The following is a 10,857-nucleotide window of genomic DNA, read 5'->3' on the forward strand; positions in this document are numbered from 1 at the left end:
CATGACTGGTGGACTTCAACTCCCAGAATTCCTGAGCCAGCCACGCTGAGGGGAAAGGGAGAGGTTTCCAAGCTGAGTCATGCTGGCTCAGGAATTCTGGGAGTTGAAGTCCACGAGTCATAAAGCGGCCTGGGCCTAGGCCAGAGATAGGCAACCTGGGCTCTTTTATGACTCGTGGACTTCAACTCCCAGAATTCCTGAGCCAGCCACGCTGAGGGGAAAGGGAGAGGTTTCCAAGCTGAGCCATGCTGGCTCAGGAATTCTGGGAGTTGAAGTCCATCAGTCATAAAATAGCCAAGGTGGCCTACCCCTGGCATAGGATAGCCCCCACCTCCCCCAAAACCCACTGTGAGCTGGTGGAGGAAAGAGCTGCAGGCCGTCTTCCCATTGAGGGGGGCGCATGTGGGGAAAAGCCATTCTAGATCCCAGGCCCACCCATGGGGGACACTCCGTAAGGCTCCCTTCCAAAGAAGGATCCCTCCAAAGAGATCCTGCAAAACTCACTGTGCCTGAAGAGGGCCGGTTGCAACGGGAGAGCGGAAATTGGCGTGGAAACCAACCCGAGAAGAAAACCAAACAAAATCCGATTTCTGTCGCCGTCCTTTTTATTTTACTTTCTGCATTTGCAGGATCAACCGCCGCTGCATCCTCCTGGAACACAAGGCCGCTAAAAGGCAGAGGTTCTTTTCCTTTCTAACTAGACCAGAGAAAATTAACCGGCCCTTCGCATTTCAGTTTTAGCAAAGCCTTGATGACTGCTGTCTAAAATAAAACCGCCTTTATCTCTTTCCCCCACTGGGGAAAACCTTAAAGCCTTAGCCGGGAGGACAGAGAGCGCGAAACGGGCGAGCTCGGGAGCCGGGGATGAAGGCCCACCTGCGAGTTCCTGTGGGTGGAGGGTGGGGGGATACGGTGCTGGAATCAAGCCCACGATGCACAAAGTAGGTGGCAGCCTTCCACACGGGGGAGCAGGGGGCCCATCTGACCCACAGACTCTCCTGGGTCAGCCCAGGCTCAGCTCCCTTTAGCCGGGAACTCTGGCACCCAGAACGGGAGCGATTCCTTCTTTCCTCCCACAGGGCAATGGCAACAGGTCTCCGGTGCCACCCCTTGGCCCGAATGGACTCCCCTTGCCCCCCACCAGCCAAAGCCCCTCGCAACCTAGCCCAGCCCGCTTCGGCCTCTCTGCCGTCCCAGGAAGGCAGGCCAGAGAGGGAATTGCTGAAGGGGGCGAGAGGGGGCCACAGCACCGAGAGGGAACCCACCAACCCTTTGGCCCCAAAGCTGGACAGCCCAGATGGAGCTGGGCTTGTGGCCTGTCTGGCCTACAGTCTCTAGGCCGGGCCCTTCTCGTGGGGCTTCTCTTTTTTTCAGGACGTGGCCTCTGTTGCTGCTGCTGCTGCCGCCAGAGATCTTGAGGGCTCTCGGCGCTGACCGTGAGGTAGACCGGACGCAGATGCCGCGAGAGAGGGATGCTCATCCTGAAATGGAAAGCAATGCAAAGTATACGGAAGGGATGGCTTCCCTCCGACAGCGCCTGGACACAGGAGGCCTCTTGCCTATGTCAGTCAGAACCTCCAGACTTTGGGCTGGAAGGGGAGGGGAGGGCAACCCCCACTCTTGCTGAGCTCATGAGGACCCCACAGCGATGGCCTGCTCACACCTTGAACCCCATTGAAAGGGAACTTCCCAGATGCCAGCAGAGATGCAGCTGAGAGGTTGGGCTGCTTCTGTCCACACTCCGGTCTCCTCCTCCTCCTCCTTCTCCTCACCTGCTCCCTGCACACCTCCAGCATGGATCCGGTCCGGGTCAGGCACCAGATCTCCCCTGCCAGTGAGATGAGGATGTTCACGATGTCCCTCCACTGGCCCACCGTCATCAGCAGGACCAGGAGGCCTCCCATCCTGACAAAGACGGTCTGGAAAGCCATCGACTGGGTGGGATTCTGATGCTGCTCCTCTGTCGGTCAACCAGGCGGAAGGAAGTGGGTCAGCGGGAGGAGCTGGGCCCTGCCTTCCACGGGGGGGGGGGGAGATTGGCCCCTGCTCAGAAAGGATCCCCCCCAATGCCCCAGGGAGGGGCAGGATCTGCAGGCAGGCCTGCTTTCTGTGGGACCAGAGTCGGCGTTCACCAAACCGGAAACTCACTCACCCTGCATGTAGATGACCAGAAGTGTGTAGCAGATGGTCAGCGGCGTCCAGAAGCGGATCGCCTCCGAGGTCGAGAGGAAATCCCGGTTGATCAGAGCCACGGCTGCCAAGTCGGCCACCCCAAAGGTCACCCGGAGGGCGTTGCAGAGCATCCGGGGGATCCCGTGCCACGTGGTGAGGAGGAAGAGGCAGCCTCCGCAGTAGCGCTCCTTGCAGTGCAGCTCGTACATGGTGGAGACGTGCCAGGCCAGGCGCCAGACGTAGTGGGTCAGGAGCAGGGCCAGCCCCACGGCCAGGAGGAGGTTCCAGGTGCGATGAGGCGCTCCCTCCTGCAGGTAGCCCAGGCTGCAGGAGACGCCGCAGCCCAACGAGTATTGGCAGAGCAGGTAGAGCTGGCTGCTGAGGGCCCCCTGGAGAGCAAGAAGCGGGCACAAGCCTCCTTGGTACACGGAAGCCCAGTTAGCCACCCGCCTGCCCAAAAGAGCTCTGGGCAGCACACACAATAAAAAGACCCCTGGAAACCACGCTGTGCCAGTGTTGAGGCCCTGATGAAACTGGCACTTGTCCAGCGACACCCCCTTCACCAGCGCCACCTGCGCCCCTGAATCCACCCGCCATTATCCGCAGAAGCTGCTCGTAAAGCAGAGGCCAGGGCACAGCTGGCACCCCTCCCTCCGAGGCGGCACCAGCAAGGGCTTCTGGAGCGTGCACAGCGCAGGACTTTGTGCCCACCCAATGGGGAGAGACACAAGGGCACTATGGGGAGTGTGGCTGGTGAAGCCTCAGGTTGTCCCGCCCCCCCATTCCAATGGTGGGTGGGGGGACAGAAAGCAAGGGAGCCATCGGCCGCCTCCTGGTAGAAACAAGGGGGCGGAGTAGAGGCGTTACTCTCCTGAGCAGGAATTCGGTGCCAATCATGTGGTCCTGAAGCTGGCATTGGCACTTTTTCTCCAGCCGCCTTTGCCCCCCACTTTGACCTGCCCTGGGTTCTGCCCACTCCCACCCACTCCCGGCCCCGATGCAGAAGCAGGAAGGAGACGGGCCACCTTGTTGAGGGAGAGGATGGTGGACACCGCCCGGAGGGAGAACTCCAGGACGATCAGGGCGGCCACCCGGTGCCCCACCATGGTGAAGATGGCCGTCAGCACCACGAGATGGAGCCGGTCCAGGAAGGGCCGCTGCTGCCGGAGAGTCTCCTTCTCCTTCTGCCTGTCGGGGTCACTGAGAGGACGAAGGGGAAAAGCCAGATGGGGCAGCCGGACCAGTGCCCCATCCCTGCACAGCCTCTAGGGCTCAGGCAAAGGGTCAGCCATTAACCGTGGGAGGTGCCCAGGGTGACGGAGGGCTGAATCGAGTTGCAGAATGTGGCCTTGGGGCCCTAGAGCCCCCCTCCTTTCCCCAGCCTGGGGCCCTCCCAGCAGGCACTCACTTCAGGCACTGGATGTAGAGGTAAATCCTCATCAAGCTGCCCAGGATGCAGACGGCACAGGCCCCCACCAGCCCTGCAGGGAAGCAAAGGTCAGCCAGGAGGGAGGGAGGGAGGGACCGTGGGGAGAGGGAGGGGAGGACTGGAGGGGGGGGAGTGAGGAAGCTAACCCTGCAGGAGGGAGTCCACAAGGCTGGAGGTCCAGGCCAGCGGGAGGAAGCTTGACAGCCAGGAGAGCATTGTGGCCCGCGCTGCACCCAGGCTCCTCTCAATGGCCTCCGAGGGACGGCACAGGAAGGACCTTGAGCCCAGAGTGAGCAAATAAAACGGGGAGTGTGTGTGTGGGGGGGGAGGCAATGGGCAGGCTGGCTCAGCCTTTTCTTCCTTGGGAAAGGAGGGAGGCCCTCCCAGCAGCAGGACGTGGAAGGGCACCTCCGCCGCCTGGGAAGACACCTCTGCTCACTCAGCGCCCGTCCAAGGCTCTGCTCTTGCAGGCTGGGGATGATGGAACCGCAGGCCTCGGGAGGTTGACTCAAAATTCTTCCCACCTGAGGCATGAGGGGAACCAGGCAGGGTGGGGGTGGCTCCAGAGGGCAAGATGTGGGGGCCAAAAGAACAGACCCCTTTTTGCAGCTGTTTAGGGCAGAGGAGTCACTGAATCAGACGCACGAAGCAGGCAATCAAAGACGTGCATGTATGTGTGTGTGTGTGTGTGTGTCCCCAGTGCTCTGAAGACCACAAAGTGCTAAAGGCTGAGACAATTGCATCCTGGGTCCCAAGGTCCACAGCTGCCTTCTGTCCCAGTATTCGTGAAACGCCCCTTAAGGGCTGCCTTGGATGGGAAGCACTATTGGATTCAGCCTCCCTCCTCACCTGGAGGACCGGACAGCCCCCTGCCGCTGGCCTTGGGCCTGGCCAATCCCTCCTGCCTGGGGGAGACACGTGGGGCTGAGCCTCCCTGCTGGCATCAGAGCCCCCCACCCCCTCAGCCAGGGGAGCCGTCCCTCCGGCCAGGATCAGCCCCGAACAAAGGCCGACTCCGTTCCGCTGAGCGACTGGCCCAGCGATGGGCACACAAAGCAGGAAGCTCGTCCGTTGCCTCTGAGCGTGTGCTGAACGCATCCGCCACCCTCCCACCCGTCCCCCCCGCCGCTTGTGCTGACCCCCTTCTGGAGTCTGAGCGAGGACCCCCGGCGGCTGGCCGTGCACATCCCACACAGGGGCTGCTCTCTCGTTTGTGGAAATGGAGCCTTTATTTTTTACAACGGAAACGGGAGAGGCGGTTTTCTGCCCCAGTCCTGCTGCAGCGCCAGGCCAGGGGAGGCGGCGATGGGTCAGAGGAGGTCCAGGGCCGTCCGGTTCAGGGCAGCAATAAATCTCAGCCACACCTTCCTTCCATCGCTGAACTTGGGCCCTTGGACCCGGCACCTCCGCTGTCTCCCGGTGGCTTAAACCCAAACCTGGCTAACTTTGCCAACTCAACTTTGCCCGAGCAACGAGGAGGCAAAGATGCTTCCAAGGAGCGACCCATAAACTCTGGGGGAGAAGGCTGCCAGCCTTTTGCTTCGCTGGCAGGGACTGTCTACGGCGGCCACCCCTTGCCCACAGTGTCCTCCCTCTCCCTGCTGGAGACAGCTTTGCTGGGACTGGCCCCTGGACTCTACCCAACGCCAGCGATGGTTGCAACCTGTCCCTCCTGTGCGCCCCCCTGGTCCTTTCTGATGGCTCCCCAAGGTCAGAAGTGGCAACGGGGTCGCTCCCAAGGTCTGGGTCTGCCTCTAGCCTAGGAGGGACCCCTGCCACCCCAGTGAAGGAGAGTGGAAAGTGTTTCCAAAGCAGGAAGGGCCCCTCTGCCCGGGCTTTTTTTCTCATCTCTCAGCATCCTGCCTCTCTCTCTCTCTCTCTCTCTCTCTTCTTCCTCCATCTTTCCTGCTTTACCTGCTCTTCCGCTTCTGTGGGGAAAAATCTGCCCGAGTGAAGCCGCTGCGGACGCTTGGAGAGGGAGAGGCGCTCGCCATCCCTCCCTTTTGGCACCTGCCTTTCCGACTCTGGCCCTGGAGTGTGAGTCAAAATGGAGTGTGGGGGGGGGAGGGCTCCCCGGAGCAGGAGCGAAAATCAGTCGTTTCTCAGATGGTGAATTTGGGACCAACCCCCCTCCCCCTCCAAAAAGGGTGGTGGTTGAAGCTGCGACTTTTGCTTGAAAGTTGCTCTGTGGAGTCCTTGATTTTCCAGCCCTCATCATCGCTCCGTATCTGGGCACATCCGCAGACGACACTCCAGTTGGGAAAAGAGCTGTTTGCTCTCCGCAGTCCTGCTCTCTGGGGCTGGAGGGTCCTGAGCAGTCTGGGGGTCTTCAGGTGGCCTGCTGCCAGTAGGGGACCCTCCTCAGCTCATCCCAGAAGAGAAGGCTGAGGACGGTGTGTGGCCCCAGGCGGAGGTAAGCGGGGCCGAAGCCCTTGTACAGGGCCAGGATGCCTTCCTTCTCCGAGACCCGCACGACGCAGTCGAAGAAGCCGCGGTAGTTCTTGCCCTGCAGGGGGAAGAGGACAGGACCAGTTGATGGGGCAACGTTCCCCCCCCCACTCCTTCATCCCAAAACCTGGGCGAGGGCATTTTGCATGAAGGGGGCACCGCGAGAGCCTCACCGTGCCAGTTTCATCCACCGGCTGGTTGTAGAGTCGTGTGCTCACCACATCGAAGGGAGTCATGGCTACAGTCACGGCCACGCTGCTGATCATGCCCCCAGCGAGAGCCACCATCCAGCTGCCTTCCTTGAACCACTGGGAAACGAAAAGCCAGAGAAACCGTCTTGACAAGGGCAGGTCCAGTGTCTGCAGGCCGCCACGGATGCGTGGGGAAGCAGGGTGGCTGGGAAAGGCCAAAGGGGAGACCCCTCCCGGCGAGCTGGATGCTGGGCAAAGGCCCACCCCCTTCAGGACACACACACACACACAGAGCCTACTCACCTGCTGCCTTGCCACCCACTCCCTGGCAGAGGCAAAGGTGGCCAGCTGCACAGAGGAGCCCACCATGACACGAGGCACTGCTCCGCTCACGCCGCGCCACAGACCCAGCAGCCCCTGCCGCCTATAGATGGCCTCAAAGGCCCCGGAGATGCTCTGCAAAGCGGTAGGAGAAGACGAGAAGCAGAGCCTGGCGCCCCTTCCTTGGGCCAGGCCAGGGAGGGGGCTGAAAAAGGGAGGAGCCTTTTGCAGGAACCTCCCCTCGACCGCAGGGCCAAGCCTGATTCTAGAAAGGACTAAAAAAAAAAATGGAATCACGCTGTTCTCTGCCCGTTCAGCATGGGCCACGTGAAGGACCTGGCTAGGGAAAGATTCCCCACTGGGGAAAGTCCATCCTTAACAGACAAAATTGCCTAGGATGCTCAGCTGGGAGGGAGGAGGGGCTGCTCTAAGGCAGAGCCCCCCAGCCTTTTGGGCAACGGGGACCGGTTCCGTGGAGAGAGGTTTTTCCACGGACCGGAGGGTGTGTGGTTTTGTATGCTGCCTGCATCCCACAGATGGGGCTTCGCTTGTTTGTGCGGCCCGGTTGCTGGCGTGCCGCGGCCCGGTACTGGTCCACAGGCTAGGGATTGGGGACCCCTGCTCTAAGGCATGTCAAGGATGGGATAGGCTGTTTGGGGCCCTTTCCGGCAGCTAGGAAAACGCTTCCATCCCAGGGTCGGCTGTGGCACTGCCCAGCTCCAGGGACGGGTGGGCTGGGAGCTTTTCAGCCCGGCCATTCGGCCGGCTAGCCACACCAGGCCACCGGAGCCGGTGTGCTGAACTTTTCAAAAAGGAACCCTCTCCGGTTGGGCCAAGCAAGCCGATGCAGCTGCCGTGGTTTGAATGGTGCCCAATCGGGCTCCCCCTCCCTCCGGCTTGGCAGTGCCAGCTCTCGCAAGGCCTCCCTTGGCTTTGCCCCGCTGGGAAGAGGCTGAGTGGGAGGGAGGCTCCTCCCATGGGCTGCTCAGGCGTGACCCCTGGCAGGAGCGCCCCCCAGGAGGGGTCTTACAAAGCCCCAAGGCTTCTGCCAAGACAGCTCTGGGCAGAGTCCTGGACCAAGAAAGGGGCGTCCTCTCCCCCCACTCCCCACACCCCTCCTGAGCAAAGCCTGTGGCGAGAGACGAGACCGCCTCGGACCTTGTGGTTATGCTGGTGTCCCACAGCTACGGCAGCCGCCGTCTGTGCTTGCAGATGCGTCTTGACCTGCCGAGAGGAAAGCAAAAGTGCTGAGGTTGGGATGGGGGAGTTGGGGGAGTGTTGAGGGAAAACCAACCCTCTCCCGCTGACCTGCACCCGGTCTTTTCGGAGGCCCAGGGGCCTCTCCCCTCCTCAACCTGGACTTGCCCCGCCTGGGACAGTTGGGGAACGCATTTACTTCCCTCTCGGGGATACCAAGCTGAAAACCGTCTTCTGGGCTCTCTTCCCAAAGGGGCTGCCTAATTAATGCCCCCCCCTTGCAGGGAGCAACTGGAGCTCCCACTTAGATCAAGCAAAAGCAGAGCCTGGGCGGAGGGGAAGGGCGCCGCCATGCCCACCTTGCACTGGGCCATTTGGGGCTAAAGTTCCTTGGGCAGCTCTCTTGGGCTGCAAATGCCCAGGCGATGGGCTTTTCAAAGGCTCTGCGCCTTCCTGGCGAGAGGCTGAAGGATGCACCACCCTAGCCAGCCTCCGTGCCCCTTCCTCTGCGGGCAGCAAAGGAGAAGACCCTGGTGCCCGCAGAGGCACCCTGGGGAGAGGGAACCACCTCAAGGTCTCACCAGCCCCTCGGAGCCCGCAGCAGGCTGTGCTGCTGAAGAAGATGATCTCTGTGATGACCAAGCCCCCTCCCCCCTTGCTGTCCCTCCTTGGTGCAGCCATGGCTGGCACATCACCTGCTCAAAGGGAACCACACAGGAGACCCCGGCCCCACCTACCTCCACGTCCGGCCTGCAAAGAGGGAACAACCATGGCCCAACAAGCCAAGGAACTGCCCAGGAGCCCCCCATCCCCCAAGAGGCTTACCAAGTAGGCCGGGCTCCCGACAAAGGCCCCCAGTGCCCCAGCCACAGCTCCGGCTGCCAAGGTCCCTCCCGGATGCTGGGTCAGGCCGATATCTTCCGTGTGGGAGTAGAAGCCAAATCGCACGCTGTTCATCAGCCCCTGGTACAACAGCCCGGCCGCCAGTCCCTTCTGCAGACCCCGGAGTCCATCGGCCTGGCTGACGGCGGCCACGGCCTGCAGCACCCCTCGGTAGTGGCGCTGGTAGGAGCCCTGGGGACGGAGCTCCCCTTGCAGCTGCAGGCGGGTCTTCACCACCTCCAGCGGGTTGGTGAACACGCAGGCCAGGCAGCAGGCCGTGGCGCCCAGGACGAAATCCACCGGCGGGGAGACTGAGGGCGCCGCCGGGCGGCGGGGGGAGGCCTCCATGGGGTGGCTGCCACCGGCCCAGGTGGAGAGACAGGACGCGAGGCCTCCCCACCCAAGTAGGAGCCTTGCCCAGGCAGCCCTGACAGGGGGCGAGCAGGCCCCTTTCTTCCCGCGGGGCGGCTGGCATCAAGGCCCCCAACGGCCAGCCCGAGCTGCGCTGAGCCCTCACCAGCATTGGCAGCCCTGGCTCTCTGCTCCAGCCCCAGCTGCACCTCCCTCTGGGTGCAACCACAGCAGAGGCGGCCTTTATTTGCTGCCCCGCCAGGCAGTGGGCTGGGCAGGGGAGGGACGCAGGTGGCTGCATGTAGGAGAAAGGTCACCCAGGGCTGGGCCCACCCACTGCAGCAAGGACCAGCCCTATCCACCAGGCCTCCTCCCTCCAGGTTGGGCTCGCAAACCTGCCGGCTCCACCCCCTCCTGGCTCAGGGAAGAGGCTGTGTGTCTGGAAGCAGCCCTGATGAGTGACGGGAGGGCTCTCCTGCCCAAAGCGGAGCCATTCGGCTGCGCAGGGCTCAAGCGTGTATTTCTCCAGCAGGAGAGTCTGCTGCCAAGAGCTGATCCCATCCGGGGGAGTGGGGTGGGGTGTAACAAGCTAATCCTGGGGGGGGGGGTGAAGTTGCCAAGGGCACAAGGGGCACCCCAAGCTTCTGGCCTGGACAAGCACAGCCTCCGCAGCTGGCACACAGACCTGAGCATTTGTGCGTCCAGAGCGGCAGCTCCAGGCTTCAAAAGCCCAGCCAGAGTTCCGGGTCGGTGTCTCCAGCAGGGAGGACGTCGCAGGTGAAGGGCAGGGCTACGGAAGACGTCCCGTGGGGGCATCGTGAAAGGGGGGAGGGGGCATAACAGGGCTCAGCCCCCGACCGTCCCCAAACTGGAGAAACAGCCCCTTTTGCAAGTCCATGAGTGCCACAGAGACTCCCCCCACCCCTTTGCGTTTGTGGGCCACTGGGCCTCAGCCCACAAAGACAAACTTAAGAGGGACCTTGTGGAAATCAGCTGGAGCCACGCGAGAGGCTTGGCCGGTGACGTTGGACATGGGCTCTGGGGCAGGATCTCGGGCATCTCTGCAGGGCACAGGTGGGGGGGAAGCAGATCGGAGGAACTGTGAGAGGAAGAGGCCGAAAAACGTTGGTCTTTGGAAGCCGCTTCCAGTGACCCTCGGGAGGAGCTCCTACCTATCTGTGGCAAGCGAGGCCCAGGCCGCCAAGCAGGCCGAGGCGGCCAGAGGTCTCTCCCTCCGGCCCCAGAAGGAGTCATGGGGGAGCAAAGGGGAGGCAGCCGAGCAGGCAGGCCGCAGCGCAGTGTATCGCCAAGTTGCCTTTATTGGAAGGGTTGGCCACGTGTATCCAGGCACATTGTGCCACAGAGGCCTCCCCTGGAAAAAGGCCACGTACAGTACATTAGCAGGCCTCTCGTCTGTTAAAATTGAGAATCTAAAAATAAGAAAAGCTTTTTCTTTTTTTTTAAATAAAAAAACAACCAAAAAAAACCAAGCCCTAGGCAACTACAACCACTCCTAGCCCGGCTGTTTGGAAAGAGATAAAACTGCAACTGGAACCCAGACCCAAAGGCCGGGGTCTGTCGGTGCACAGAAAGCCCCCCCCAGCAGAAGGACCCCCCCCCACCAGAGCGGCATGAGCCGCTCGCCTTCCCAGCCTCCTGCCCAGTCCCCCACCAGAGGCTCTGCTGCCAGGGAGTGGGGCGGGGGGGGGGCCCAGGGAGAGCCCTGGCGATTTCTTCCCAGCTCAGTGGGGGGGGGAGGATGGGGGGGCCATGGCAGGTAGCGGAGAAGGGCAAACGGGGGACCAGGAAGTGCCGCAAAACTGGCTGCAGGCCTTGAATAAAAGTAATACATGCAGGGGGCGGGGG

General features: G+C 61.9%; 2 protein-coding genes across 2 annotated transcripts; both read right to left on the reverse strand.

The window, feature by feature from the left end:
* Positions 1-815: 815 nt before the first annotated feature.
* TMEM82 (transmembrane protein 82) lies at positions 816-3,817 on the reverse strand. The gene is made up of 6 exons (XM_015825788.1): positions 3,748-3,817; positions 3,581-3,653; positions 3,198-3,372; positions 2,153-2,561; positions 1,773-1,960; positions 816-953 (listed from the first exon to the last, which is right to left on the reverse strand). The coding sequence occupies exons 1-6, from the start codon at positions 3,815-3,817 to the stop codon at positions 816-818; spliced, it is 1,053 nt and encodes a 350-aa protein (XP_015681274.1).
* Positions 3,818-5,855: 2,038 nt separating this feature from the next.
* Positions 5,856-8,988, reverse strand: SLC25A34 (solute carrier family 25 member 34). Its single transcript, XM_015825797.1, has 5 exons — positions 8,584-8,988; positions 7,720-7,785; positions 6,544-6,696; positions 6,223-6,357; positions 5,856-6,107 (listed from the first exon to the last, which is right to left on the reverse strand). The coding sequence occupies exons 1-5, from the start codon at positions 8,986-8,988 to the stop codon at positions 5,931-5,933; spliced, it is 936 nt and encodes a 311-aa protein (XP_015681283.1). The 3' UTR covers positions 5,856-5,930.
* Between the last annotated feature and the right edge of the window lie 1,869 nt (positions 8,989-10,857).

The sequence above is a fragment of the Protobothrops mucrosquamatus genome, unplaced genomic scaffold (genome assembly GCF_001527695.2).
Source record: "Protobothrops mucrosquamatus isolate PMUCROS unplaced genomic scaffold, P.Mucros_1.0 scaffold2803, whole genome shotgun sequence".
In the NCBI taxonomy this organism is placed as follows: domain Eukaryota; kingdom Metazoa; phylum Chordata; class Lepidosauria; order Squamata; family Viperidae; genus Protobothrops; species Protobothrops mucrosquamatus.

Bases quoted from the DNA above. Each gene is read 5' to 3' on its own strand.
- SLC25A34 (XM_015825797.1), bottom strand. From the start codon at position 8,988: ATGGAGGCCTCCCCCCGCCGCCCGGCGGCGCCCTCAGTCTCCCCGCCG. The intron at 6,358-6,543 runs GTGAGTAGGCTC...TTCGTTTCCCAG, and splicing joins AGTGGGTGGCAAGGCAGCAG to TGGTTCAAGGAAGGCAGCTG. The intron at 6,108-6,222 runs GTGAGGCTCTCG...TTCCCCCTGCAG, and splicing joins CGGTGGATGAAACTGGCACG to GGCAAGAACTACCGCGGCTT.
- TMEM82 (XM_015825788.1), bottom strand. From the start codon at position 3,817: ATGCTCTCCTGGCTGTCAAGCTTCCTCCCGCTGGCCTGGACCTCCAGC. The intron at 3,654-3,747 runs GTTAGCTTCCTC...GCTTCCCTGCAG, and splicing joins TGTGGACTCCCTCCTGCAGG to GGCTGGTGGGGGCCTGTGCC. The intron at 954-1,772 runs GTGAGGAGAAGG...CCCGTGTGGAAG, and splicing joins TGGAGGTGTGCAGGGAGCAG to GCTGCCACCTACTTTGTGCA.